Source organism: Grampus griseus (genome assembly GCF_964374135.1).
Source record: "Grampus griseus genome assembly, chromosome: 1".
NCBI lineage: Eukaryota > Metazoa > Chordata > Mammalia > Artiodactyla > Delphinidae > Grampus > Grampus griseus.
The window spans coordinates 67,034,150-67,061,916 of record NC_139017.1 but is presented as its reverse complement, the minus strand read 5'-3'; the positions used below and the strand labels follow the sequence as shown (position 1 = coordinate 67,061,916).

Below are 27,767 nucleotides of genomic sequence, written 5' to 3'. Positions count from 1 at the left end.
TTGTGTCGGAGATCATTTGTCTGGTCTCCCGCAGCTGACACATGCATTGAAAGCTTTTGAGAGAATGTAGACCACCAGGGAGACTATTAAAACGACTATAAGCAGAATAATTCCCAACATTTGGAGGGCACTCAAAAACCACGTCCCCATGACCCAAAACAACATAGATCAAATAAATTAAAGAAAGACCACATTGAAGGAGACATTTTCGTAAGCAAAGTGGCTTTTTTAGTTATCTTAGGTAACTGAGTTTCAACCTCCCCAGAAGCGTTAATCCAAGTGCAGCAAGTGGTGTTGGCTACGGCACAGACACACCTTGCGTAGCTAAAAGACAACCAAGGGCTTTCCTATTACAAGAACAGCTCTGGCCAGAGAATCTAGGGGTTTTGGTTGGGCAGCTACTGTTTTAGCAGTGGATTCTGTGATCACCTGACTCCTAGTCTGGGAAATAGGGATCTGCCAAAGGAAGAAAATTGTGAGTCATGAATGCCTCCTGGTAATTCCCGTTTGATCTGTAATGTAGGTAGATAGGTGCAGCCCATCGTGAAGACTTGGTTTGATTGTGGGCAGTCGGAGACGTAAAGAGTTAGCTCAACCGCAGCTTCTCACCACCTCCCAAGTATTTAAACATTGAGTTTCCCATGCATGAGGGGGTACTATCACCCACACATATAGATAAACCTGAGAGAAGCACAGGTGGCACCGCCGAAAGAGGTATTCCCATGATGGAGAATATTGGAATAGGAGTGCAGAGTGATCAGCCAAGGCCTGGAGGTCAGATGAGTTATGATTTAAGAGTTAAGGGTCTGGGGCTTCCCTTCCCTGGTGGCGCAGTGGTTGAGAGTCCGCTTGCCGATGTCAGGGGACGCCGGTTCGTGCCCCGGTCCGGGAAGATCCCACCTGCCGCGGAGCGGCTGGGCCCGTGAGCCATGGCCGCTGAGCCTGCGCGTCCGGGGCCTGTGCTCCATAACGGGAGAGGCCACAACAGTGAGAGGCCCGCGTATCGCAAAAAAAAAAATAATAATAAATAAATAAGAAATAGGATGTAAACATAATAGCTCTCCCAAGATCCAGAGCCACTCACAAAAGTCGCCAAGACAAAAACTTAGATTAATTCTCCTATGAGCTGGCAACAGTCAGTAGGACCACAGCTATAAGTGGGATGCACCCTTGTTTTGTGCTAGTCTCAGCCTATCAACAACCAGTGTTGTGGTTGGACCAGCTCTTGTGGTTCTTATAATATTGCCAGATGCCCTTCAGCAGTAACCATCGGGAAACTGAAAAAAACAGAGGCTCATCACTTATAACACCTGGAAATTACACAGCACACCTGGGGCCACACAGCAAGGTCATGGGGAGACAGAGACTGCACGTGGGCCTGGGGTTCTGCTTTTATTGGGGCTGAGGGTGGGTCTTAGGGTTTTGGGGGCTCACTCTTTATTGGTGAATTTAAAACGTAAGAGCAGAAATTTAAAGGACAGGATGGAAAAAAACAAAAACCATGTAGACCAATTGGTCAGTTATTTAAATCTACCAAAATCTCTAAAACAAAGGAGCCTCAGTGAGTGGAGGTGGCCTGGCTCTTTATCTACTTGTGTCGTTGGTACTGTGTTCAGCTGAGATAACCTTCTTTGAAAGGGCTGCCCCTTGAAATGGATGCCTTGGCAATCAAAGCTTAAGTCAGCCACTTGTATTGCAAAAAAGAAGAAAACTGTCAGGGCTTACACTACAAGCCCATGTTTCTGCCTGGCCATATTTTGGGGGCCCCAACCTGATGGTTGCCAAGTCAAGTTCTCAACACAAAATGACACAACAGAAGAAAATAGCTGTCCTTGGGAGAGAAGAATTGACAACCAATAGGTACCCCAAAACCAAAATCCAAAAAGCCTGAATTTGGAAAAGAAAGGACAACATGAAATTTTATTTTCCTCTCTTGACCAGGCACTACAGAGATCTGGGAGACCTGACTGTGGTAAGAATTCTCATCCTTCACAGCTTCTGCCAGTTTTTCCAGGATCCCTTCTGGAGGCTCTGGAGCATGAGGTATTTAGAGTGTAGCTCTGGTATCTATCAGAATTTAACAAGGGTTTCCATTAATATTAGTTTTAGTGTCCCCTTGGCTGCTTAAGGGAATAATTGGTATCAGTTTACCAGAGACTCCCTCAGAGTCTCACCAACCCTGAGAGAGGCCATTTGGTGACCCTCCTTTGAGGGTAGATACAAGGTATATGTGAGGCCACTAACTTGGCAGACTTTTGTTTACAGTTCTATAGTCTCTTCAGAGTGGAAAGGCAATTCAGACAGAGGATTAGCAGAATGTGGGTGCTCAGGTACAGGAGGACAGGGGAGCAGTAGGAGTCACATCAGTCTTGTAGTCTTTTGTTTCAGGTACCTCTCGTGTCTTTACTTTCTCATTACCCTTTTGCGATGAATCTTTCAATGAAGCTCTCTGGGACTCTTGAAGCCTTTTGGAGGCATACCAATTAAAATAGGTATCCCTTTCTGTTTGTTTGATTTGAGGACTCTTACTTTCAAGTGTACTGTTAAATGAGCCATCTTGTCTAACCGGAAGATTCCCTATAATGGCCGTTGTCATTCTAGGTTGTCTTAGTAAGATGTTGCCATTTTTGTAGATATCTGTATCTTCTTGGACCGCATTTATCAGACATAAAATAGGCAGGTGTGCCAGAAGGTGGCAAGCTTAATTCTTTGATATTTGAGGATCCTACTTCTGTAGCTAAGCCTTGGATCTCTTAGAGCCAAATTAATGCCTAATAGGGATGTGCCGCCAGATTATGTGGTTTTTTTTTTTTTTAACAAATTTATGTATTTATTTACTTTTGGCTGCGTTGGATCTTCGTTGCTGCGTGTGGGCTTTCTCTAGTTGCGGCGAGCGGGGGCTACTCTTCGTTGCGGTGTGTGGGCTTCTCATTGCGGTGGCTTCTCTTGTTGTGGAGCATGGGCTTTAAGGGCATGGGCTCCAGAAGTTGTGGCACGTGGGCTCAGTAGTTATGGCTTGCGGGCTCCAAAGCACAGGATTAGTAGTTGTGGCACACAGGCTTAGTTGCTCTGTGGCATGTGAGATCTTCCCCGACCAGGGCTTGAACCTGTGTCCCCTGCACTGGCAGGTGGATTCTTAACCAGTGTGCTACCAGGGAAGCCCCGATTATGTGGTATTTAACAGTGTAGCTTGTTACATGGAAATTTTCGTGAGGTTGGCATGTGACCACTGTTGATCTAACCCATTCCTTGACCAACTTATCCTAGCCCAGGAGTCTGAGAGTGAGGTGGTGAGCGCTTAGTACAGTCCACGTGTATTGTCTTAATTTAATTTCCCAAGTCCCTCAGCAGTTCATGCTGTGGACTTACCTCAAGCTTTGTGAGTTTCCTAATGGCTGCCATCATGCTTTCTTTTGCTTCAAGGGCTCCTATTTTCCCTCATTTAAATAATTCTCCCTGGTTCAACCAGACTTACTGTTTCTGACTGCTTGAGCACTGTTCCTGAGATCTGTCAGGTCCTCCTGAAGGTGCTTACACTGTAGCTGAGATTGGGCATAAACTCAAATGTTGTGGCCTACTAGGTCTCACCATGAAATATCTGAAGTCTCTCACACCCCAAATTTCCACCTAAAAGGATTAGAACAAACAAACTTGAGCTCCAAATGGGAACTAGGTGGAGCTCGATCCAAGAGAAATTACCAGAGATACTGGAGAGCAGCTGGAGAGGTAGCAAACTAAAGTGGCTCTGTAGGAACCTTCACCTTCATCTAGGAGCCAACCCGGGAACCTTCAGTGGCTGTTTTCCCATCACACCTCATTGACCATACAGGCTATATACCTTGCAAAGATTTCGGGTTTGCTTCCAGACCACAGTATTCCAGACCACAGACAATATTGCAATAAAATGAGACACAAATGTTTTGGTTTCCCAGTGCATGTAAAAGTTACGTTTACACCATAGTCTATGAAGTGTGCAATAGCTTCATGTCTATAAAACAACATACATACCTTAATTTAAGATGACTCTATTGCTAAAAATACCAAAACAGTTTCAATAATAACATCAAAGATCACTAATCACAGATCATTATAACACATAATAATAACGAAAAAGTTCAAAATATTGTGAGAATTACTAAAATATGACACAGAGACACAAGATGAGCCAAATGCAGTTGGGAAAAATGGCACTGATAGACTTACTCAACGAGGGTTGCCACGAACCTTCAATTTGTAAAAAATGCAATACCTGCAAAGTGCAGTTAAGTTAGCACAATAAAATGAGATGTGCCTGACCTGTCCAATGACAAAACTAAAACAATTTAGTTACAAGATTATTCAAGGGAAAACATGCCATGGATTGAGGTAGTACAGTTCCTCATCAGCAGTGGAGAACTCTTCCCAAGGGATTTGGGCAAGACCAGGTTTTACAGAGCTTTAGAAGAGGCAACGTGGAGACAGGGCATGACTGGCTAGGAGGTTGGGAATTTCCTTGTAAGGCTAACAGGTCCTGATTTCTAGAGTAAGGTAAGCTGAGTTGGAGGATTGTGATTGGTGTATGTTACGTCCCTGGACAGGTTTTTCCTGTTAAGTGCAGGCTGACTTAAGTTTAGATTTATGATGTGGTCTGGTCCACTGGGGTGGCTCCAATGTGTGGGTCCCATTATATAAATTAACCTTTAAAGTGTTATGTCAGCTCACTGGAGTCTTTTCAGTGGTTAAAGAAATTTTTTCACCTAAAAATCAGATAAGGGCTGGAGGTAGATTGGGGGTGGGAGGTGGGGTAGAACGGGGCCAGTAGAAAAGCCTTGGCCAGAGGAGTGGGGCTGTTGCAGTTTCTGAAGACCACAGAGTGTAAGAACAGGTTCCACAATGTCATTTCCTTGAATATTACAGCTTGCTTCCTCAGAGAGCTTTTGGGAGAGAGGCCCCAGCAAAGGGCCCCAAGAGAGATCCCAGAGCAACTCATGTTCTGGGGATGTTGAGGGTGAACAAATGTCGATGAGGATGACAACAGAAAGCAAAAAAGGGAAACTAGCATTGACTTGATACCCACAATGCACTAGGGACTTCGCTAGCACGCAAATTCTCTTTTAATTTTCAAAAACCTTGAGTGCAGTGGTTCTCAACCAGGGGCAATGTTGACCCCAAGAGAACATTTGCCAATGTCTAGAGACATTTTTATTTTCACAGCTAGTGGGTGCCCCTGGCATCTAGTGGGTAGAGGTCAGGGATGCTTCTAAACATCCTACAGTGTATAGGACAGGTCCTCACAATGGGAATTATTTGGCCCCAAATGTCAATAGTACTGAGGCTGAGAAACCCTGCTTGAAGGACAGGCATGCTAATCTTCATTTATACAGATGAGGAATCTGTAGTTCTGAGAAGCTACCTGTCATTCAAAATGAGATTTACACAGCTCTAAAGCCCTGCTCTTTGACCATGCCATAGTGATAGGAACAGTGATGGGTAAGAAAGATAAAGAACCAGGGCACTAATTGCTGCTCAAAGATATTTGTTGGAGGAATGAGTACAAGAGTGAACGACAACGGGGATAAGAGGATGGGTGTGATCATCCTATTGCCACTGTGACACACGTCTTTGTCCTTGTTGCACAATCCAAAACAGAGTCAGGGTTACGATAATAAAGAAAATCAAATGGTGGGGGCTGGCCTCAGGTCGCTATGCTCGATCTCAGGAGGAGTCTGATGCCAGTGTCTGCACCTCTAAATAGTTGTAGAAGTACGGGGAGTCTGCTGACACACTCTCCTCCATCACCTTTTCTAAGCAGAGAGACAGACAGGAGGTTCTGAGCTGAGTTTGGGTGACCATTTATTCCCCTCTTCCTCCCAGAGGCTGAGCCCAGCTGTGGCCCCAGAGGAAGAGGAGAATCTGTTTCCCAGTTTCCACATTTTCTGTGAATTTGGAGTGGGACTGAGCCAGATTGATTCTGGGAAACCCTGAAACTTCTGGGATGGAAAAGTTGAGACGAAAGAGGGTGGAAGGGGAGGAGTCAATGACAAAAACAACACTTCTTTTCACTTCCTCTTTTGGACTCCAGAATTTGTCTGTTCTCTGGGGTGGAATGTGTCAAGCCTCCAGAGAAGTCTGTGCCTGCTGTGCTGGGCTGTCAGAGGCAACCTGCTCGCTCCAGGAGGTGATGGGGATCCCCTCATTCCTAGCCCTCCCTGCTGCCAGGAGTGACCGAGCTGCCTGCACATCCTGCCATCCTTTGGGCCACATGCTACTGTGGACGGCTCTGCTATTCCTCGGTGAGGCAGGTTCCCCAGGAGGGGCAGTGGAGCAGGGACAGAGGCAGGCATGCTTTTCTAACTCAGCTGCTGTCACCTCGGTTGGGGCTGAGCTTGGGCAAGGATGAGGGCTGGGGTGGGAAGCACGTCAGGAAAGTCAGGAGGGTGAAGGCAGGCTGATGAAAATCAGATTCTGATAACCTTGCTGGCCTTGCCAAATTATGAAATTGGCAGAGTTTATTTTTTTTTATTAACTTATTTATTTAGTTTTGGCTGAGTTGGATCTTTCTTGCTGCACACGGGCTTTCTCTAGTTGTGGAGAGCAGGGGCTACTCTTCGTTGTGGTGCGCGGGCTTCTCATTGCGGTAGCTTCTCTTATTGCAGAGAGTGGGCTCTAGGTGTGCGGGCTCAGTAGCTGTGGCACACGGGCTTAGTTGTTCCCCGGCATGTGGGATCTTCCCGGATCAGGGCTCGAACCCGTGTCCCCTGCATTGGCAGGTGGATCCTTAACCACTGCACCACCAGGGAAGCCCAGCAGAGTTCATTTTTTTTTAAGTCTTTTGCCCAATTTCACTGTGCACCGAGGTCCCTGGTGCTCTGCCACCCCCCAGAGCAGAGCCAGCTGCGAGCAAAGTCTAGTGACCTAGACTTGAAGGACTAATGAGTGGCCAAGGTGTTTACCTTCCTTAGAAATTGTGTTTCACTGGGACCATATCTTAGACGGGAGGGCTAATGCTGTCTTAGGCCAATAGGAGGTGGGGGGAAGCAATAAAACACATGGTTGGGGGCAGTGGCTGTTCTCTGTGCTCCTGAAACCACTTCAGGCAGCAGAAGCCTATTCTCTTTATGTGAAAGGAGATTCCCCTGGGCAAAAGCACAGGAGGGTGTGGGTTATCCAGGGGATGGGGATCAGAGAATACATAAGCCAGGCAATTCTAGAATCAGTTGTGGGACCAGAGGAATCGTGCATCCTCCTTGCACTGCAGACAGAAGTGAAGAAAAGACCAAGCACAGCAGAGCAAATTTACTAAAGTGTCACAATGGCAATTTAGTCTTTCTGAATATGGAGACAGTAGATTTATAGAGATACCAATCTGGCCCCTGTGTGGTAATTCCATTAACGCACAGCTGAACAAGTAAAGACATGGAAACCCAGGTGAACGTAATGCAGACAGAGACCATCAAGAGAGTTAAGGGGATTTGCAAGGAGGTGATTATTTATAATGATGAATCATCATATCTAAACACCAGGCTGATCTTTGCTTTCTCTTTTACAGCTCCTGTTGTTGGGAAACCTGGTAACTGCTCATCACATCCTCTCCCTCCCCCAGCTACCCTCTCTCTCTGCTCCCTGCACCCTGTCTGTCCTGTAATCCAGGACCGAGGTAGAGCCAGGAAAGAGTAATTGCTCCCACTAGATGCCCTGCCCCACCCCCTGCTATGTCCTCCCCTTTCCTTCCTCCCAGGGAAGCCGGGGACGCACAGCCATGGGACACAGGTGCCTCAGCCCTTATGCTTCTGTTACGGTGAGACCTCACAGATCCTGTCACAGAATATAACTGTCCTCTGTCTCAGTCGCCTTCCTCTTTCCAAACTAAATCACAAGCCCAGGCCATTTTAGTTTCAGTTGTGTACAAAATCACATGATCTGCTTATGTTATCCCCATAACATATCTGACACGTTAGTTCATTTGCTCTGCTGCTGTTGTATTTTCCTCACTTTATGTCTGCATTGGTAAATCTTTTACTCTTCATGTATCTGTAGGCTTCAGGGCCTGTTCCCCTGGACACAAATAGGAGATACCGCCAGTTCTGGTGGGATGAACACGGCTGGGCACTGCTTTCCCTGCACCACTAACCTCTCCACCTCCCAGGACTGGTAGTGGGATGGGGCTCTACATGGACCACTGAACGCAGGGCTCCCTAGACTGGCCTGCCAGCCTTTCTCCTCTTTCTTATTCTTCTGAGGCCAGAGAGACTCCTCTGTGCTTGGGTGTCAGGACAGGTCTATTCTAAAGGAGAAAGAATGGGGACTTCCCTGGTGGTCCAGTGGGAAAGAATCTGCCTTACAATGCTGGGGACGCAGGTTCGATCCCTGGTCAGGGAACTAAGCCCATTCCTCAACTGGAGCCCCTGGGCCACAAACTACAGAGCCTGCGCGTCACAACTAGAGAAGAGAAAACCCACATGCCATAACTAGAAAGAAGCCCGCGCACCATGAGGAAAGATCCCGCACCGCAACGAAGATCCCTCATGCCACAACTAAGACCCGACACAGCCAAAAAAAAAAAAATAAATACAGCTTTTGTGTTGTTGATCTGACTCCTTCCATTCTTTTTTTTTAATGTATTTATTTCTTTTTATTTAGAAATAAATACATCTTAAAAAAAAAGAATGGAAGAAGTCAGAACAGAAACGTGGTGTCTGGCTCTCAGCCTGGCACCTCCACCAGATGTCCCCATTTGTCTTGTTCCAGATGTGGAGAGAGTTTATCCACTAGTGTCCGAATGCCTCAGCTTACAGGGAAGGAAAGTGATTCCCCAAAGGATGTATGTGTAGTGTGTGTGTGTGTGTGTGTGTGTGTGCGCGCGCGTGTGCGTGTGTGTTTGCTTGCCCCCTCTCCCATTCCCCTACCTCTTGTCCTCTCCCCTGGGGAGGAGGCAAGCTCCCTGAGAGAATCTGGGTTCCTGGGGGCCCCTGTTTGGGCTGCACGAGTTGGAGGAACTGCCTTTGGTTGCACAAGAGTTCTGGGTTGGGTTCCTCTCTTGATGTCTCCAGCATGGCCACAGTTTTCCATCATCTGAGATTTGGGGTCTGCTTAGGCCCTTGGGGTCCCTTTCCTCATGCTGCCTTCTCTCTCTGCCCCTCAGCAGGTCTCCCGAAGGCTGTGGTGAGCATTCAGCCTGCGTGGATCAATGTGCTCAAGGAGGATTACGTGACGCTGATGTGTCAGGGGACCAGCTTGTATGAAGGCAACCTCACCCTGTGGTTCCATAATGGGAGCTTCATCCAGAGCCAGAACCAGTCCAGCTATAGCTTTAAGGCCAGCAGCAATGACAGCGGAGACTACAGGTGTCAGAGAGAGCAGACCAGCCTCAGCGACCCTGTGCATCTGTACGTGACTTCCGGTCAGTGGAGGAAGGCCTGGGAGAGTCTGGGAGAGCAAGGATAGAAGACATCTGCTTACATGGCAGAGGTTTTTCGGAAAGGGGAATTGCCTGCTTACTGGGAAGCATGGCTGTGAGTTGTTTGAAGGGGTTTTTGTCCACTGATTTCCCTTTTCACGCACCCCATTGCTTAGTATGTGTGGTGAGGTGGAAGTTCCTAAGAGATTTCTCAGAATATGTTGGGCTCTGTTGTTTCGGTGCTGACTGGGCAAGAAGGGGACAAGGCCACTGACAGGCAGGTGGGTATGAGAGAAGCAGAAGGAAATCCCTAGTTCATAGAAATCCTTCCATTTTTATGGCAGAGTCAGATGCACAGACAGACCACAACTGAATCCTAGCCCTGGAAATTATAGCCACGTAAACATGATGATTTCATTTACCTTTGAGCTTTGGTTTCCTCATCAGCTCAGTGGAGATACTCTGCCTCCCCCATCAGGTCCCGGTGAGAATCAGCATTTCCCTGCCCCCCTGCCCTCTGTTCAACTTGAGGTGAAAGTTGTGTCTTAAGCACCTTTTATATCCAGCCCCAGGCACGGGACAGGGCTTAATAAATGTTTGCTGAGCAGATCAATGATCCTCCAAAGCTCCTGCAAGAAATACGTTCTCCATAGAGAAAAGCTGCAGTGTGATTATGATGAATATTGTCAGTGCTATGCTTCACTTAGTCCCCTTCCCTCACCCAATTCTCAAATTCTCCTCAAAGGTATCTAGGCCCAGTGGGCCTGCAGCTCCAGGCCTGCTATCTCTACCCTCTGTGCTCAGCAGGAAAAGACAGTCCTGGAGGGAAGTCCCAGAGGCCTGGCAGGGCCTCAACCTCAGTGCTCCTCCTCTCTAGGAGGGGGTGGCAAGTTCCCACCCGACCAGCAGGTGCGTTGACAAGGAGCCCTGGCACATGAGGTGGACACCACCCTGAAGGACCCAGGTGAAGAGCTAGAAGGCCTGGAGCCAGAGCACCAGCCATGGGGACCCTGAACCACTGTCATGGAGACTAGAGTCAACAGAATGCCGACTGCACCAGTGGGAGTCCCGACTCAGGTGGTAGCGCTCGTTCCCAGACAGCTCAGTGCCACGGTATGAACAGCAGGCAGAGCAGGCCCTGCAGGGGCAGCTCCGTGGGCCTCAGTATCTCCAGCAGTTCGTGTCCAGCAGCAGCTCAGCAGGCCCGGCTGCATAGCCTGGCTGCTATCTAGCGGCCACACGGCAGGCCAGCTCTCCCAGACACCAGCGCAGCGAGCAGCTGAGCACCACCCAGGCCTCAGTCAATCTGGCCACAGCATCAGCCTCCCAGCTCACCAGCCAATCCCGGAGTGAACTCTCCCAGTGTTACCACCGTGACCCAATCTATGCTACTGGGGAACACCACCTCCTCCCCCTCAACCTCCCCCCCAGGCCCAGATGTATCCAAGACCACAGCTGGGAAACCTATTCCAGGTAAACCAGACCTTGGCCCAGCATGTGCCTCTAGCTTCTCAACTCATCCTGATGCCTATTAGGGCAGTGGCAGTAGTCCAGCAGGAGGGGCTGTCTGCTCAGGCTGCTGGTGGCCATGTAGATGCAGTTTAGGTAGAGAACTTGGCACTGAGGACCAACAGGCTTAGCCCAAAGCTCCACCCAGAAAGCTATTCCCCTGTTTAGCCTCCCCCAGGCCTCTAGCCAGGCCCTAGCTGTGGCTCAGGCTCCCTGTAGGGCCTCAGGCCAGTTCTTTAGCCTTAGTCCAGCTGGTGGGGGCAGTGGGAAGAGCAGGCAGAAGTGGCCACCCACCTGGGCCTTTGGCTCAGTGGCCCTCCTCAGGAATAGGTGGTGCTTGGAGCCATCCCAGGAGAGGCACAGGAGTGGTGGAGCCCTTGCCTGCATCCCAAACATGGACCCTGCTGCAGCTCCTCTGCCATCACCCATGCTAAGATCCAGGGCAAGTGCCACAGGGGTCAAGAGGACTCTAGCTGGGGTTCAGAGAATTCCAGTCACGGTAAAGAACTCTCTCCAATGTCCCTGGGCCTTTATCGGTGAGAGCTGGACATGGGGCATGTGACCCAGGAACCTCCATACAGCTGTGCCTCCACCAGCACTCATGGCATCAACCCTGTGTTCCTGTCCAGTAATCTTAGCCACTGGAGTGCAGAGGAGTTGTATGAGTTTATTGCTTCTCTACAAGGCTTCCAGGAGATTGCAGAGGAGTTTCCCAGGAGATGGATTGAAAGGCCCTTTTTTGACTTAAAGAACACCTCGTGAGTGCCGTGACCATGAAGCTGGGCCCTGCCCTCAAGATCTGCACCAAGAAATTGTCCTCGAGGAGACCTAAGGTGGCCCTCATGCACAAACCAGCCTAAGGCTGACACTTCCACTGTCCAGGTTACAACCTGGTACCAGTAGAGACTTTGCTGAGAAGAAAGTGCTGTTCCAATGATGTGCACCTTCAGTAGAGGGGGTTACCCAGACAGGGAGGAGAACTGCAAGAATTGGTTGCTGGCGCTACATGGAAGCAGCTTTGACATTGTCTCCGGGTTCTACTCCATTAAAAAAAATCTTCACGTGCTTCCCTGGTGGCGCAGCGGTTGAGGGTCCGCCTGCCGATGCAGGGGACACAGGTTCGTGCCCCGGTCCGGGAGGATCCCACATGCTGCAGAGTGGCCGGGCCCGTGACCCATGGCCGCTGAGCCTGCACGTCCGGAGCCTGTGCTCCGCAGAGGGAGAGGCCACAACAGTGAGAGGCCCGCGTACCGCCAAAAAAAAAAAAAAAAAAAATCTTCACAATTCTCAGCATTCCCACCTACCCCAATCCAACCTTTATAAAAGAGGCAGCCTAGGGAACCAGGACTGCTCACCTAATCCTGGAGTGGAATGTCTAGCCAGGGCCTGAGTTCCTCAAGAGGAGGGATACACAGGATGGTATGGGAGGAAATGGGTGGAACGCAGGGGTGCCTCCCCAGTGGGAGAGGTGGGGTTTTCCAGCTTGTGTGACCCAAGTAGCAAGATCTGGTGCTCCCCACCTTCCCTGTGGATTGTCCCACTGTAGCCGTGGCCCAGAGTTTTCTCTTCGTTGTCACTCCCTCCCTCAGTATTGAGCATTTTCACCTGCATTTGCGGCAGGCTCAGCAGCCAGTGTAGAGACTGTTTTGGCATCATTCCGATCTGCTGAAGGGGCTAAGCGTGGTTGACTGTCACACGTATGGCTGTTGTCATTTCTTTCTCATGTCCCGACTCCCTTCCAACGTATCTGTTGTTTTCTACCCTTTCTTTCCAATTCCAACTCTACTCTGTCCTATAGCTTTAGGAAAAAGGAGTGTGTGGGCTGAGGTCAGATTATAAGTACCCACCTTAGCCTCTATTCCCTATACGACAAAGAAAGTAAATATCTTTTTCCTCAGTAAAAGGATGAAAATCGGGGGAAAAAAGTACACAGCAGGCTAATGGCCCACCCGTGTCACTGCTGCCAAAGTCCCTGCTGAAGTGAAATGCCATATTTACTAACATGCACCAAATAAGCTAACATTTGTTAGATGTCCGTGACTTTCCCCAAAGACACTTGACTCTGCTGTGTTCCCCCCACATGTTGTCTCCTATGTCAGACTGGGTCCTTCCCTCCCTCCCTCCCTCAGGGAAGGGACTGTACTCCTGGGTCTCCTGTATCCCTCCTGCAGAAAGAAGCCTGTCGGGCAGGACAGGAACAGGAAGACAAGCATATGCTGAGCACCTACTGTGTGCCAGGAACTACTGTAGATAGCTAATGGTATTATTGTGACTCTTTTCACGTACAAGGAAACGGAGGCCCAGAAGAGTTAAACTATTTGCCCAAGATCACAGAGCTCATACATGATGGAGCTAGAATTACAGAGCAGGGGTGTCTGATTCCAAACTTAAGCTCTTCCCTCCACACACAGTGGCCCACCAGTAAGGATGGTCTGGGTCTCGGATTTGAGTGAAGACCTCCTGGGTCCTGGGGTCCCTTTGTGTCTTTCAGACTGGCTGCTGCTCCAGACCCCTAGCTTCGTGTTCCAGGAAGGGGAGCCCATCGTGCTGAGGTGCCACAGCTGGAGAAACAGTTCTCTGAATAAGGTCATATTCTTCCAGAATGGAAAATCCAAGACGTTTTCCCATCTGCGTTCCAACTTCTGTATCCCACGAGCAAACCTCAGTCACAGTGGCGAGTACCACTGCACGGGATTTATCGGGCAGACGGTGTACTCATCACAGCCTGTGACCATCACTGTCCAAGGTGGGAACCAATGCTGTTCAAGGAGCTTTACACCTCGGAAGGATAGGTAGTTAGAGGATTACTGATCTTTTTTGTACTTCAGAACCTTTGTTCTCACGAGCATGCCTGTTTGACATCAACAGGAAATTCTAGCTTGACCTAATTGCTGTGTGAATTTGCAGCTCTGTTCCAGCTCATTTCTCAGGGATTATAGAAATGGGTGTCCTTCATTTGGAGTTTTAACTCTTAGGGGACAGAAGCCACCTTTTCATCCTCCATATCCATCCACCAGACATTGCCGCTCTCCCTCTTTTCCACCTTATTCAAACCACTTTATCATATGTCCCTGTAGGTGTCTTATGCTTGCTTGTGTCTCCCTACTGAACCTCTCAGCCTAGGCTCAAATCTTAGCTCAGAGTGGCCACGTTGGCATGAGAATCTCTCTCTACATACAAAGAAAGAGGCTTCTGCCTGTTCTTGAGAAATTGTACATTGTAGGACCCATATCATACCCTTTCAGACAGCATCACAAGCTATTTATGCCAGACTAATGGTGGTTAGTGAATACCCAGTCCTGGGCTCGGAGGAGGTGGTGAGTGAAGATGTGCTGATGTGGTCTGTGGATTCCTTAGTTCAATGTTTCCCAAAGGCTGTTCCCCAATCACATAACTCCTTGAGAGGGCTTTCAGAATGAAGGGTTCTGTGATCAAATTCATGCAGAACACACTACATACTCTGTTCCTCTCCTTTTATATTCATAATTCAGAGTAAAGGCTTCAAGAAGTCCTGTCTTAAAGGAAACTTTTAAACTAAGTTTCATAATGCATTTGCTAAACCCAGGTAACCACAAAACCTTTTTTCTTTATAACTCTATTAATGTCCTTCAGAACAGATGTGTTTGAGGTCATCCTTTGGAAATGCTGATCCAGTGCTTTATTTGGAAAGGCAGAGAGATGAAGGATAGATCCTCTGAAGCCTTCCGGGGCTAGCTGTCTGCCCTTGGCTTTCGCCTCAGTCTTTGGCTTGGGTGACTTCAAGGCTCCTCACTGGGGACCTGAACGTTTATTCCAAATTTCTGTCTTAACAGCTGTCATTTTCCCCATCCCTCTGCCTCTCCTATTAGGTCCGGCAATTCTATTCATCTTTCCACCTTGGTATCAAATCACTTTCTGCCTGGTGATGGCGCTCCTTTTTGCAGTGGATACAGAGCTGTATTTTTCTGTGCAGAGAGACCTTCAAAGCTCAGCGGGAGACTGGAAGAACTGCAAAGTCAGATGGAGTCAAGGCCCTCAGGATGAATGACCCCTCATCCCACAGCGTAAGAGCAGTGGCAGCAGCATCTCTTCAGGCCATAACTTTCCTCTTCCCCTGGCCCCACCTTGACAGCAACGTGGGCTAAGGAGCCTCCAGGGAAAGAAAAGGCCTGTGATCTCCAGAGCTAAAATCCTAATAGGCCCTACCTTCACTGATTTCCCTAAGGCCAAGGCACAGTCACAGCCCACCCAGCTCTACAAGGACTCAGAGCAAATGTGTTTTCACAGATCCTTGACAGAGGTTCCTCAAATATATGAAATCTCAGGAAATCCTGCTTCTACTTTCAAAATAAATCCAACAATCCGACCACTTCTCAGTACTCTACTACTAGCATCTGGTCCAAGCCACCATCATCTCCCTTGAATTACTGCAGCAGCCTCCTGACTGCTCTCCCTGCACTCACCCATGACACCTGACAGTCCATTCTCACCATAACAGTCAATGTGTGTTGTATCTGTCACGTCTTTTCTTGAAGCCATGCAATAGCTTCCCTCTTGCATTTAAAGTAACAGCTAAAGCCTTTGTAATGTTCTACAAGGCACTACATTATCTTGTTCCTCAGTGCTTCTCTAACCTCATCTACTGCTCTCCCTTTGCTTCCTTGAACTCTTCAATTATACTTCTGCTACAGGTTTATATGTTATTTACTGTTTCTGAAATGTTCATTCTTACAGATATCTACATCATGCTTCATCATGGTCTTTACTCAAATATCATGTTATCAGTGAGGTCTCCTTGATCATTCGGTATAACCCCACTCCTCCACCATCTCCTAATCCCGCTCTCCTTTATTTTCCCCATTGTACTCATCACCAACTGGAGTACCATATGTTCACTTGTTTAATTGTTTACTGCTGTATTTTTCCCCTATTGTATGTATCACCAACTGACTACCCCCTCTCCCATTAAAATATGCTCCAGGAGAGCAGGGCCTTTGTCTGTTTTGTTCACTACCATATACTTAGAGTCAAGGTCAATGTCTGGCACTTGATAAAGCACTCAATACATATTTGTGGAATGAGTAAATTCTTTAGCATTTGAAATTAGAGACATTTTTAGGTACATCTACTCCATCATCCCAGAAGCAGAGGTCCAATTCAATACTATTGAACACCCTATTAGATACTACCCAATACATACCACTAGTACATGCATTTCAGCTTTGAATATATTTGCCTAAACTCAGTATTATTTACTTTCACCCATCACATCTTTTAAAGTAGTATATCAGTTGGACCTACTCCCCTTTAATTGAATTGACTTCCTAAGCCTGTAGAGTAGTATTGTGAAAAGCATACAGAAAAGAGAGCCAAACAACCTGGATTTGTGTTTCATTTCTACATTTGCTAGCTGGTTTGTCTTGAAGAATTCATTCAACTATTTTCTGAATTAGATTCTTCTTCTGTAAAATGGTAATATCTTTATCTCCCTCCCCAGGGATATCGTGTGAGGTTAAAGTGTAACAACATATATGGAAGCATAATGTCTTTGGAACATAATAGGCGTTTAATAAATGCTCATGGAACCTGATGTCTTTGGAGCACACTATTTGGCTGGCATTTTCCCCTTAAATAGATAAGATTGCTTTTACTATAGTAACTGAAAAAAAAGGTAGGAAGGTCTAAGGTGGAGTGGGGGTGGACTAGAAGGTAGCACTGAGTGAGTTATATTTTTGTGGCTAGTCACATCAGAAAAAAAAATGGGGATAATCCCATTTGACCAGCTGTAGCCAGTATATTAAGCTCATATGCTGTAAAAATACAATCTCAGTGGCATAAAACATCAAAGGTTTATTTCTCATTCATTTTCTGCTTCCAGTCTTCCTGAAAGACTCCCCAGGAAGCTGTCTTTCATGGGATGGCTCGGGTTTATACTTCCATTTCAACACCAGCTACCACACATTGCCAAGGAAGACAAAGAGAACAGCAGTTAGGATGGTAATTAAATGCCCTCTGCCCAGTAGTAACATATCACACATACTTACATTTCATTGATCAAAACAAGTCATATGACCTGATCTCAAGAGGCATGGAACTGCAATCCCTTTCCGAGGCTAGAAGGAGGAGAATCATAAACATTGGTGAGCATCATCAATGTCTATCACACTAACATTTCTTACTGTACCACTGTGAGGGGTAAAAATGAATAAAGTATATATGGCGCTATCTCATAGACACAGCGGATCACTCCTCTTTTTCTTATTAACAGAAGCAGGATTTATTTGGGTATAGAGCAGGTACATAGTTTAGGGGAAACAGGAATCCCCTTTTGCTCCTGGATGAAATCAGAGATTTTTAAAGCTAGAAAGTGTCAGAAATGATGAAATTCAATCTTGTCATCTTAAAATTGAGAAAGGTATAGCCCAGATGGTTGAAATGACTTGTTCAAGGATGTACAGATAGTTGGTATCACAGATCTTTATATATAGTGGATCATACTATACATTTTGTTCTACAACTTGCTTTTTGTGCTCAGTTTTGGGTCAAGAGCATCCCTCCACAATGACCTTTTTTTTTTTTTTTTTTTTTTTTTTTTTGCGGTATGTGGGCCTCTCACTGTGGTGGCCTCTCCCGTTGCGGAGCACAGGCTCCGGACGCGCAGGCTCAGGGACCATGGCTCACCGGCCCAGCTACTCCGCGGCATGTGGGATCTTCCCGCACCAGAGCACGAACCCGTGTCTGCTGCATCGGCAGGCAGACTCTCAACCACTGCGCCACCAGGGAAGCCCCACAATGGCCTTTTAAGTCATCACTTGAATGTCTCTTCTACTTTTTAAAAAAATAAATTTATTTATTTATTTTGGCCTCATTGGGTCTTCGTTGCTGCGCGCGGGCTTTCTCTAGTTGCGGTGAGCACGTGCTACTCTTCGTCGTGGTGCGTGGGCTTCTCATTGCAGTGGCTTCTCTTGTTGGAGAGCTCAGGCTGTAGGCGCACAGGCTTAGTTGCTCCGTGGCATGTAAGATCTTCATGGACCAGGGATCAAACCCGTGTGCCCTGCATTTGCAGGCAGATTCTCAACCACTGTGCCACCAGGGAAATCCCTGTTTTACTTTTAAAGACACTCAATCTAAGTTACTAAACATAAGTGGATATGTTTAAGTGTATGTTTAAAATTTGCATTGCATAATAAGCTTCTCTATTATGAATTAAAAAATAAAGTGAATGACATTGGAAGCACGCCTGTGTGATGCTGTGTCTAGGTACAGAGGTGCTTGCTTTAGGGCTATACCTGGAACTCTTGGGGGTAGATGTGCAGGTGGGGTTTTGAGGCTGCTGAGGGCTGGGAGAGAAGGTCGGAGTAGCTTGACAAGGCAGGCCCTGAACAGTCCAGGGCACAGACCCCAGGCCAGGCCACCTTTTCCTTTCTGAAGTGAGCACCCTTTTCTTGCAGGCTCTTGCCTAAAATGTCCTAACTTTGACACGCAGGCCTGGGCAGCCTAAACACCGAAAGTGAATGAATTTAAAGCTGACAGCTTCTCTCCCTCCTGGGTTATAAAAGAGGTTGATATGATTTTCCACCATGGAAGCCACTCATTGCATATGTCTTCAAACATTCCCTTTTTTCCAGTCCAGAAGTGGGACTGACATCTGCATCCTGACTCCCTCCTCCCTCTTCAAAGGCCCTGAAGCATTCCAAAGAGTTCTGAGCCATCTGAGGAGAAAAGACCCATTTACAGAGCAAAGGTTTTTAGTTTCTCTTTTTAAAAATTAGGAGTTGCCTTTGAATCGGGTGAATAATAATATATTACATAATAGTTGAAGCTACTAGAGTTTAACATTAGAATGTATCATGTTCCCCTGGGTACTGTGCTCTTAGTATAGTGGTGACTATCCCTGTCTGTCATGCAGGAAACCAGAGTTCCTTCCCCCATGGGGAGGTTATAGAGAACATTTGCTTCTCTTTCCTCCATTTCCATCCTCACGTCTCCAAAAAGTCTCCTTCTTTTGGCTTTTTGGGAGTCCACGCCAAATAGAAACACCAAAAAATTCAAATGGGATATTCTGGATTAAGGAAAGTGAGACATAGCAAAGACTCACTTTGCAAGGCCATAGCACTGATGGGAACAAATGTGGCTTTACTGACCAGTGAACTCATATCCTCCCCTGGCCTTCAGGGCATAGGATGGACTGCAGCCTCCAGGAATTTACTCCCCACGTCCGTCCTGGGCTCTGGCTGGGAACCCGTCCAGGCCTCAGAGAAAAACGCACACTGTGCCTTTCCAACCGGCCCCTTGGGACGATGCTCCTTGGAGACACTGGCCCAGGGAGGAGGCTCAACCACAGGAGGGACATTTTCACCACAGTTCATCCATCCACATGCTCCTTCCTCCTGTGCTGTGTTCTTTCCAGGGCTGGGTGGAGAGGTCATGCCTGGGTCCCCAAGCCACAACACCAGGTTCCGGCTCCTCTCAGGAATGCGACTTGGTAAAGGAACAAAAACCAAACGAACCCAGCCTTCAACTAACTGGTTTTGTTTATTTCAGTGTCACAAATCCTAGAATAGAAAAAGTCTTAACATATACACACTACTATATGTAAAATAGATAACTAATAAGGACCTAGGTAACTCTTCTCAGTACTCTGTAAATGACCTATATGGGAAAAGAATCTAAAAAAACATTGGATATATGTATAAGTGATTCACTTTGCTGTACAGCGGAAACTAATACAACATTTTAAATCAACTGTACTCCAATACAATTTTTTTAAAATTAGAATAGCCTGGAAGAAAGAAATACACTGCATTGGCCGGGAATCGAACCCGGGCCTCCCGCGTGGCAGGCGAGAATTCTACCACTGAACCACCAATGCCCCTAGCGGTGATGCAGCTCAGAGTGCCATCTTTTAAAGTCGTCTCTGGCCCTAGTTTCATTCCAGAACAGAAATCGGGCCACCCCTCTTAGCCACAATTTCGAAAACACTGCCTTTAGGTTTCAAAACAACAACAACATAATAATTAAGCCTTAATCAAAAAAACTACTATTTAACCCCCTGCCTCGAGGCCATGGCTCTATTCGCGTGGTGACATGCTTTCCGGCTCTTCTCGAGCCGCTGGACTCTGATCAGCCCTCTTGAACCACCCAGAGGAAGAACTGTTTTCTTGAGAAGTTATTGCTTTACCTGAATTCTGCCCCAACCGCTCGCCCTTAGAACAAGCCGGAAGAAGCTGGAACTTTCTCTGCAGCTCTGAGTCTGACGCAGCTGGGGCCGCCCCTCCTTGCACGGCACCATCCGCCCGAACCTTCTCCCGGAGTCAGCCCGGCGCCTCCTGGGCTGTCAGCCGGAGCGGGGGGCCGGGCGTCTCTGGGCTCGCCGCGAAGGCGCTGGAAAGTTCGCGTCGGCGGGGGCGTGCGTATGGCGGGCCTCCGGCAACCGGATAAAAAGCTCGTGGAAGCGGAGCCGAGCAGATCCGAGCTGGGCAGGCAGGAGAGTCGCACCGCTGAGCGCACCTCCACGGCTGAGCCGCTCGAAGTTCCGCAGACTCCTGCATTTGAATCGGTATCACACTCGTCCCAGAAGTGCGAGAAGCCACAGCCATGTCCGCTGCAAGGGAAGTGGCCATAGGCATCGACCTGGGCACCACATACTCATGCGTGGGCATGTTCCAGCAAGGCCGGGTGGAGATCCTCGCCGACGACCAGGGCAACCGCACCACCCCCAGCTACTTGACTTTCACCGACACCGAGCGTCGGGTGGGCGATGCGGCCAAGACCCATGTGGATCTGAACCCACACAACAGAGTGTTCCACGCCAAGTGACTGATCGGGCGCAAGTTCGCAGACCCCACTGTGCAGTCGGACATGAAGCACTGGCCCTTCCAGGTGGTGAGCGAGGGCAGCAAGCCCAAGGTGCGCGTGTCCTACCGCGGGGAGGACAAGGCGTTCTACACCCCGAGGAGATCTCGTCCGTGGTGCGGAGCAAGATGGAGACAGCGGAGGCGTACCTGGGCCAGCCCCTGAGGCACGCTGTAATCACGGTGCCCTCCTACTTCAGCGACTCCCAGCGTCAGGCCACCAAGGACGCGGGTGCCATCGCGGGGCTCAACACGCTGAGGATCATCAACCAGCCCACGGCGGCTGTCACGGCCTATGGCCTGGACCGGCAGGGCGCCGGAGAGCGCAACGTGCTCATTTTCGACTTGGGTGGGGGCACCTTCCACGTGTCGGTCCTCACTATCGACGCCGGTGTCTTTGAGGTGAAGGCCACGGCTGGAGACACTCATCTGGGTGGAGAGGACTTCGACAACCGGCTGGTGAACCACTTCGTGGAGGAGTTCCGGCGGAAGCACGGGAAGGACTTGAGCAGGAACAAGCGGGCCCTGCGCAGGCTCTGTACAGCCTCTGAGCGCGCCAAGCGCACCCTGCCCTCCAGCACCCAGGCCACTCTGGAGATCGATTCCCTGTTTGAGGGCGTAGACTTCTACACTTCCATCACTCGAGGCTGCTTTGAAGAACTGTGCTCGGACCTCTTCTGCAGCACCCTGGAGCCGCTGGAGAAGGCCCTAAGGGGTGCCAAACTGCACAAGGCCCAGATCCCTGACACTGTCCTAGTGGGTGGCTCCACCCGCATCCCCAAGGTACAAAAATTCCTGCAGGACTTCTTCCATGGCAGGGAGCTGAACAAGAGCATCGACCCGTATGAGGCTGTGGCTTATGGGGCTGCTGTGCAGGCAGCAGTGTTGATGGGGGACAAGTGTGAGAAGGTGCAGGATCTCCTGCTGCTGGATGTGGCTCCCCTGTCCCTGGGGCTGGAGACAGCTGGTGGGGTGATGGCTACGCTGATCCAGAGGAATGCCACCATCCCGGCCAAGCAGACCCAGACTTTTCACTACCTATTCAGACAACCAGCCTGGGGTCCCGATCCAGGTGTATGAGGGTGAGAGGGCCATGACTAGGGACAACAACCGGCTGGGATACTTTGAGCTCAGGGGCATCCCTCCTGCCCCACGTGGAGTCCCCCAGATCGAGGTGACTTCTGACATTGATGCCGGTGGCATCCTGAGTGTGACAGCCACTGACAGGAGCACAGGCAAAGCTAACAAGATCACCATCACCAATGACAAGGGCCGGCTGAGCAAGGAGGAAGTGGGGAAGATGGCTTGTGAGGCTGAACAGTACAAGGATGTTCAGGATGAGGATGAGGCCCAGAGGGACAGGGTGGCTGCCAAAAACTCTCTGGAGGCCTATGTCTTCCATGTGAAGAGCTCTTTGCAAGCGGAGAGACTTAGAGACAAGATTCCTGAAGAGGACAGGTGCGAAGTACAAGACAAGTGTCAGGAAGTCCTTGCTTGGCTGGAGCACAACCGGTTGGCAGAGAAAGAGGAATATGTGCATCAGAAGGGGGAGCTGGAGCATATCTGTCACCCCGTCTTCTCCAGGCTCTACGGGGGGCCTGGTGTCCCTGGCGGTAGCAGTTGTGGATCTCAAGCCCGACAGGGAACCCCCAGTACTGGCCCTGTCATTGAGGAAGGAAGTCGATTAAATGGCCCCTCCTGGCAAGGCAGCTGTGACTGTAAGGGCTGGGCTTGTGGACTTTCTAGACTGTCTACTATGATCCTGCCTATCTTGAGAGGTGGGAGTGGAGGAGAACCTTGCCCCCAAACAGGGAGTTTTATTGGTCAGTATGTTTTATAACTGAGGTATTTGCCAGTTGACTTTTAAAAAATCTTCTTCTCCTACTTCAGACAAGCAGAAGTAATCATTATGAACATTTGTGTGGCACTTTATCACTGCTTTTATCTACATTTAATGTATTTTGTTACTTGCATGTATGGATTTTGTTATGTGAAATAAAAGAGCTAAATAAACTTTTAAAGTTTCTTCTTAGTTTTCATTCTATCCAATTAAGTAGATGAAGGGGCAGGGCTATCAGAAGCAGAAAATGTTGGGCTGGGTGCTGAAGGAGGGATGGGAAGAAAATTCATGAGGCTGTGTGCATGATTTCTATAAGGGAAAACAAGACAAGAGGAAGAATTTGAGGCAGGCACATTGAGATAGTATTGAAATGAGGTCAGACAGGAGAGAATTGTGACACTGTGTTAAAAGAGGGAGGGAGGTGGAGCTGGAAAAGCAGAGAATGAAGAGAAACGTAAGCCCTAGCAAGACCCTAAAATAAAAATTCTGTATTAGGAGCCCAGTTTAGTTTGTCAGTCTGTGTGTCCTAACACACTACCAAAGAGTTTATATGCTAATTATCTGCCTCTAATAATGTGACCTTATTCATTGTTCATTAGAGGGCAGACCCCAAGTCTTGGACTCTGGGGAATATGTTAGACTGAGAGGGTAAGTCTAGTGGTGTAATTAAAGTTATTATTATCTTATCTATGTGAGAGAAATAGCATGGCCCCATCTGCTTTCTCCTGATGAGCCCTAGGATGATGATGATGATGACAATGGCAATTGTGTAGCAAAATGGCTATATTGGAACCAGAAGGCTTAGGTTTTCAGTGCTGTTACTTTATCTACTCCGCAAGTTAAACTCTCTGAGCTTCAGTTTTCCCTTCTATATAATGGGGATGATGATGAAATAGTACCTCAGGATTGTTATAAAGGTACAATTAACTAAATATGTGAGGAGTGAAGAAGAATGTTAGGCATATAGTATATGAGCAACAAATATTAGCTATCACTACTTATTATTAATTGATTGTCACCTATGTACCAGGTACTTGATTATACAATGTAATCATCACAGCAACATCACCTTTTGAAAGTGAGGATCTGGAGGTTAAAAGACATTAAACGATTACTCAAGGGCCATAGCTATTAAGTCGGGGAAGGGGGGTGGTGGGGAGAGTTGGAATTAAGAGCCCTGTCCTACCTGATTCTAGAGCCCATACATTGTCACCTCACAAACAGGCCGTAACTCCACTTATTACCAGATCTTCACCCAGATGTTGTGAAATTGTACATATTATTCCTTTAGAACACAGTTGGATGCTGAGCCCTGAGAGAAAAAGTATACTTTATTGTATACTTACATTATCCATTAAGTGAATATGTGTTTTTTATAGCAAGTGACTAAACCTGGGAAATATCCTAAGGCTCAACTCTATTGCCAGTTAAATTACATATAAGAGAAGGATAAATTTGTGTAAGTTACTTCCCAATCAGCCCAATCCACACTGTACCTCTCCCACGTGCAAAGAGAGATTTATTTTTATCTCAGAAAAGAAGGCAGCCTTGGTTAGAGCAATGGTACGTTATATTTAGCTAAGGGTGATTTCTTGCAGGTGGAGAGGTTGCAGTAACAACCCATTTGTCCCCTGGTTGTCATTTCACATTTTTAAGTGCTTTTTCCTGCGCCTGGCCTAAGTCCTATGCCAGCTGGCTTCCCGTTGAAGGACCCTGCAAAAAAGAGATGATGTCACATACACATTCTGTATTATACTTTCCCTTTCCTGAATTTCCTTCCAGCTTCCAACATGGACCATCCCAAACTGTTTGTAACTTCTCAAGCAGAATGATGGCACCTACAGGGTTTAGACTGTTTCCTAGCATTTCAACAATCTCTCTCTCTCTCTCGTTAAAAACACACACAGTATATAAGAAGGAGAATTTCATTGTGCTTAGTTGTCAAAACACTTCAGATCTTCTCATTTGGATGGTATCTATTTTTCTACAGAGGGATTTAAACAAACTAACCACTTCATCTACTTTTAAATGATTGTTGATACTTTAGATTCTTTGGGGATTGTTTCCTGTTAATAGGCATCTAAATGTCATTGTACTGTGTGTGTGTGTATATATATATATATATATATATAGTCTTAGTTCGATTACTGTAATCACAGCTATGCGTGATTACAATAAAAATATTAGAACAAATTAAATATTTGTTCCCCAAAATATCAGAACAAATTAAATCAAAATATATGCCCATTATTAAAAAATCATATCTTGCTACAATCCTTCTAATGAAAAACAAGCAGTCTTGGGAATTCCCTGGTAGTCCAGTTGTTAGGATTCTGTGCTTTCACTGCCATGGCAGGGGTCAATCCTTGGTACGGGAACCAAGATCCCACAAGCCTCATGGGGTGGCCAAACAACAACAAGAACAAAAAAAACCCAGCAGTTTCTTGCCCCACACCCAAGTGCTACTCCTAACAGGCAACCACTTTCAAGTTTTTTTTTTTTAAGGCCTTTTTATTTTGCAATAATTTTAGACTGAGAGTTGTAAAGATACTACAGAAAGTCACTGTATATACTTCATCCAGCTTCCCCTAATGTTAAGGGGATTTCATATTTTTCCACTAATGTTCTTTTACTGTTTCAGAAGCCAATCCAGGTTAACTCGTTGCATTTTGTCATCATGTCTACCCTACAATCTGCAACAGTTTCTTAATCTTCTGATGTTTTTCAAGACCTTCACATTTTGAAGAGTACTGGTTAGGTATATTTGGTAGATTGTCCCTCAATTTGGGTTTGTCAGTTTTCTCATGATTACAGTGGGCTTTTGGGGAAGTATACCACAGGGAGAAGTGCCCATCTTATTGTATTATATCAGGAGGTATGTGATATCAATGTGACTTATAAATGTGGGGATCTTATAAAATGTAGATTCAGTAGGTCTGAGGTACAGCCTGAGATCTGTATTTCTAATAAGCTGCTAGGTCATCTCAATCCTCACAACAATTCTATCTCTACTATAAGCAAACTAAGGCTCAGAAAAGTCAAATACATTTCCCAAGGTCGCAGCCCAGTAAATAACAAAGAATGTAGTTTGTCTGGCGAGCTTTCATTAACCAACCTAAGGATCCTTCCATCCTCATGCTTATGGACCTCACACATTCAGCCTCTTCGGACTGACAGTTCTTCCCTCTTCCGGAAAGCACAAGATTTTTCTATAAATCAGCGTCTCCCAAATTAGAGAGTAGCTTGTTTGCGGTCTTCAAGAAAAAGTTCTTGAAACAACTCCATGAGTTTACCTTTGCTCTCTAATACTTTCCCCCGTTTGGTGTGTTGATTTCCTTTCCGGGTCTTTGAGGACCCAGCAAACGTGCTGAATTAGAATTGGTGGTGGGAGCTGGCCCGGCAAGATGCTGGGGAATCCGAGTCTCATCAAAGTTTGACACTGCAGTCTGAGCATGAAAAGACTCAGGTCAGTTACAGCAAGTTTAGGGATCTGGGTTGAGGGCTTTTCCTTGTTCAGGGAAGTCTTGTATCTACATGCAGTAAATAGGCACTGAGAAACCGGAGTCTAAAGGAAAGAAAAAAATTTTTTGTAGTTAGGGATAGATCTAAATAGATTCAGTTTCATAGTCAAAGCGAAGCACAACCTTCCTGTGTAGATAGGCAGCATAGAAAGGTGTTTATTAATCAATACTCCTTTCTCCACGAATTCAATCCTACTTCTATGTTGGAAAAAAGTGAATAAAACATACGTGTTGTCAGAAGTGGGATTCGAACCCACGCCTCCAGGGGAGACTGCGACCTGAACGCAGCGCCTTAGACCGCTCGGCCATCCTGACACCTGGAAAGAAACGTTTCTATTCCCTTCTAAGATTGTCAAACACCGCGGTAGCATGATGTTGAACTATATCAATGCTGTTTGCTGTTTATTTAAATAAACTTAGAATTCTCCCTGGACTTCTTCGCAAAACAGGAAAAATAAAACTGCCTCCGACTCCTATCTCTTACTTCTTCATAATCCTAAACTGTAAAGATTCATTTCCCCAGTGTCCCTTCGAGCGCTCCTCTCGCTCCTTCTCTCGGGGGACCGAGCCACACCAGGGTGGACCCGCTTGCTGGCCGGTCTCCCTCGAACCCTCCGCCCCAAATCGCCGTTACCGAACCCAACACCCGGTAGATCCAGTGCTGGGGCGCGCCAAGCGGCGGAGCTGGGAGCGCGGACGACAAAAGGCGACGGGGGAGAAAATTCCCCGGGCCGAGCGAGGCACTGGCTTTCCCTCCGGGCTCCGCGTCTCCAGCCCTCCGGCTCCGGGCGCCGGGTGGTCTCTGCGTTCCCGGCCCCGCGTCGTTAGTTGGCGGGGCCGACTAAGAGGAGTAAGGACGGGTCTATCCTCACCGAGAAAATGTTTTGTGTGCCTTGGGATCTCGGATATAAAGCAATACCAAAAGCCGTGACATCATGGCCAGTAGTATACTTATACATATAATTCAGAAACTGAAACGAGACGGCGTTGGTGGTATAGTGGTGAGCATAGCTGCCTTCCAAGCAGTTGACCCGGGTTCGATTCCCGGCCAACGCAACTTACGTTTTCTCACCCTCAGCAAGTTCCTGAAAAGAGCGAGAAATAGGGCGTGCAATACATTTTTAAAGCTTGAGAGAAACTGGGAACTGAAACTAAGAACTGCAGCGAAACCTCCCTTTCTCCCCTGACCTCGTTATATACCCTGGGGGCCTCATTCTCTGCCCAGCAACATTTTGAAGGGATTAGATTCTAAAGGCATTCTTTCCTCTCTTACCTTCCCTCCTAACTTCCTTTTTTTTTTTTTTTTACATCTTTATTGGAGTATAATTGCTTCACAATGGTGTGTTAGTTTCTGCTTTATATCAAAGTGAGTCAGTTATACATATACATATGTTCCCATATCTCTTGCCTCTTGAGTCTCCCTCCCTCCCACCCTCCCTATCCCACCCCTCCAGGCGGTCACAAAGCACCGAGCTGATCTCCCTGTGCTATGTGTCTGCTTCCCACTAGGTATCTACCTTACGTTTGGTAGTGTATATATGTCCATGCCTCTCTCCCGCTTTGTCACAGCTTTACCCTTCCCGCTCCCCATATCCTCAAGTCCATTCTCTAGTAGGTCTGTCTCTTTATTCCTGTCTTTCCCCTAGGTTCTTCATGACTTTTTTTTTTCTTAAATTCCATATATATGT

General features: G+C 47.4%; 2 protein-coding genes across 4 annotated transcripts; both read left to right on the top strand.

Annotated features, from left to right (window-relative positions):
* The first annotated feature begins 1,947 nt into the window (after positions 1-1,947).
* On the top strand, positions 1,948-16,110 carry LOC309818482 (low affinity immunoglobulin gamma Fc region receptor II-like). 3 transcript variants are annotated; one of them, XM_082648237.1, is made up of 6 exons: positions 1,948-2,043; positions 6,062-6,272; positions 7,529-7,549; positions 9,122-9,379; positions 13,377-13,631; positions 14,838-16,110. In XM_082648237.1, the coding sequence occupies exons 2-6, from the start codon at positions 6,086-6,088 to the stop codon at positions 14,906-14,908; spliced, it is 792 nt and encodes a 263-aa protein (XP_082504363.1). In that variant the 5' UTR covers positions 1,948-2,043; positions 6,062-6,085; the 3' UTR covers positions 14,909-16,110. The 3 variants fall into 3 exon arrangements, with proteins under 3 accessions (XP_082504363.1, XP_082504361.1, XP_082504362.1); XM_082648235.1 differs by having other exon boundaries at positions 14,734-16,110; XM_082648236.1 differs by lacking the exon at positions 7,529-7,549 and having other exon boundaries at positions 9,125-9,379; positions 14,734-16,110.
* Positions 16,111-20,461: 4,351 nt separating this feature from the next.
* On the top strand, positions 20,462-26,907 carry HSPA6 (heat shock protein family A (Hsp70) member 6; the record flags this gene model as incomplete). Its single annotated transcript, XM_082656916.1, is given in 5 exon segments — positions 20,462-20,680; positions 20,684-20,812; positions 20,815-21,747; positions 21,749-22,436; positions 26,603-26,907. Coding segments are annotated over 5 exon segments (2,274 nt in total).
* Positions 26,908-27,767: the final 860 nt, after the last annotated feature.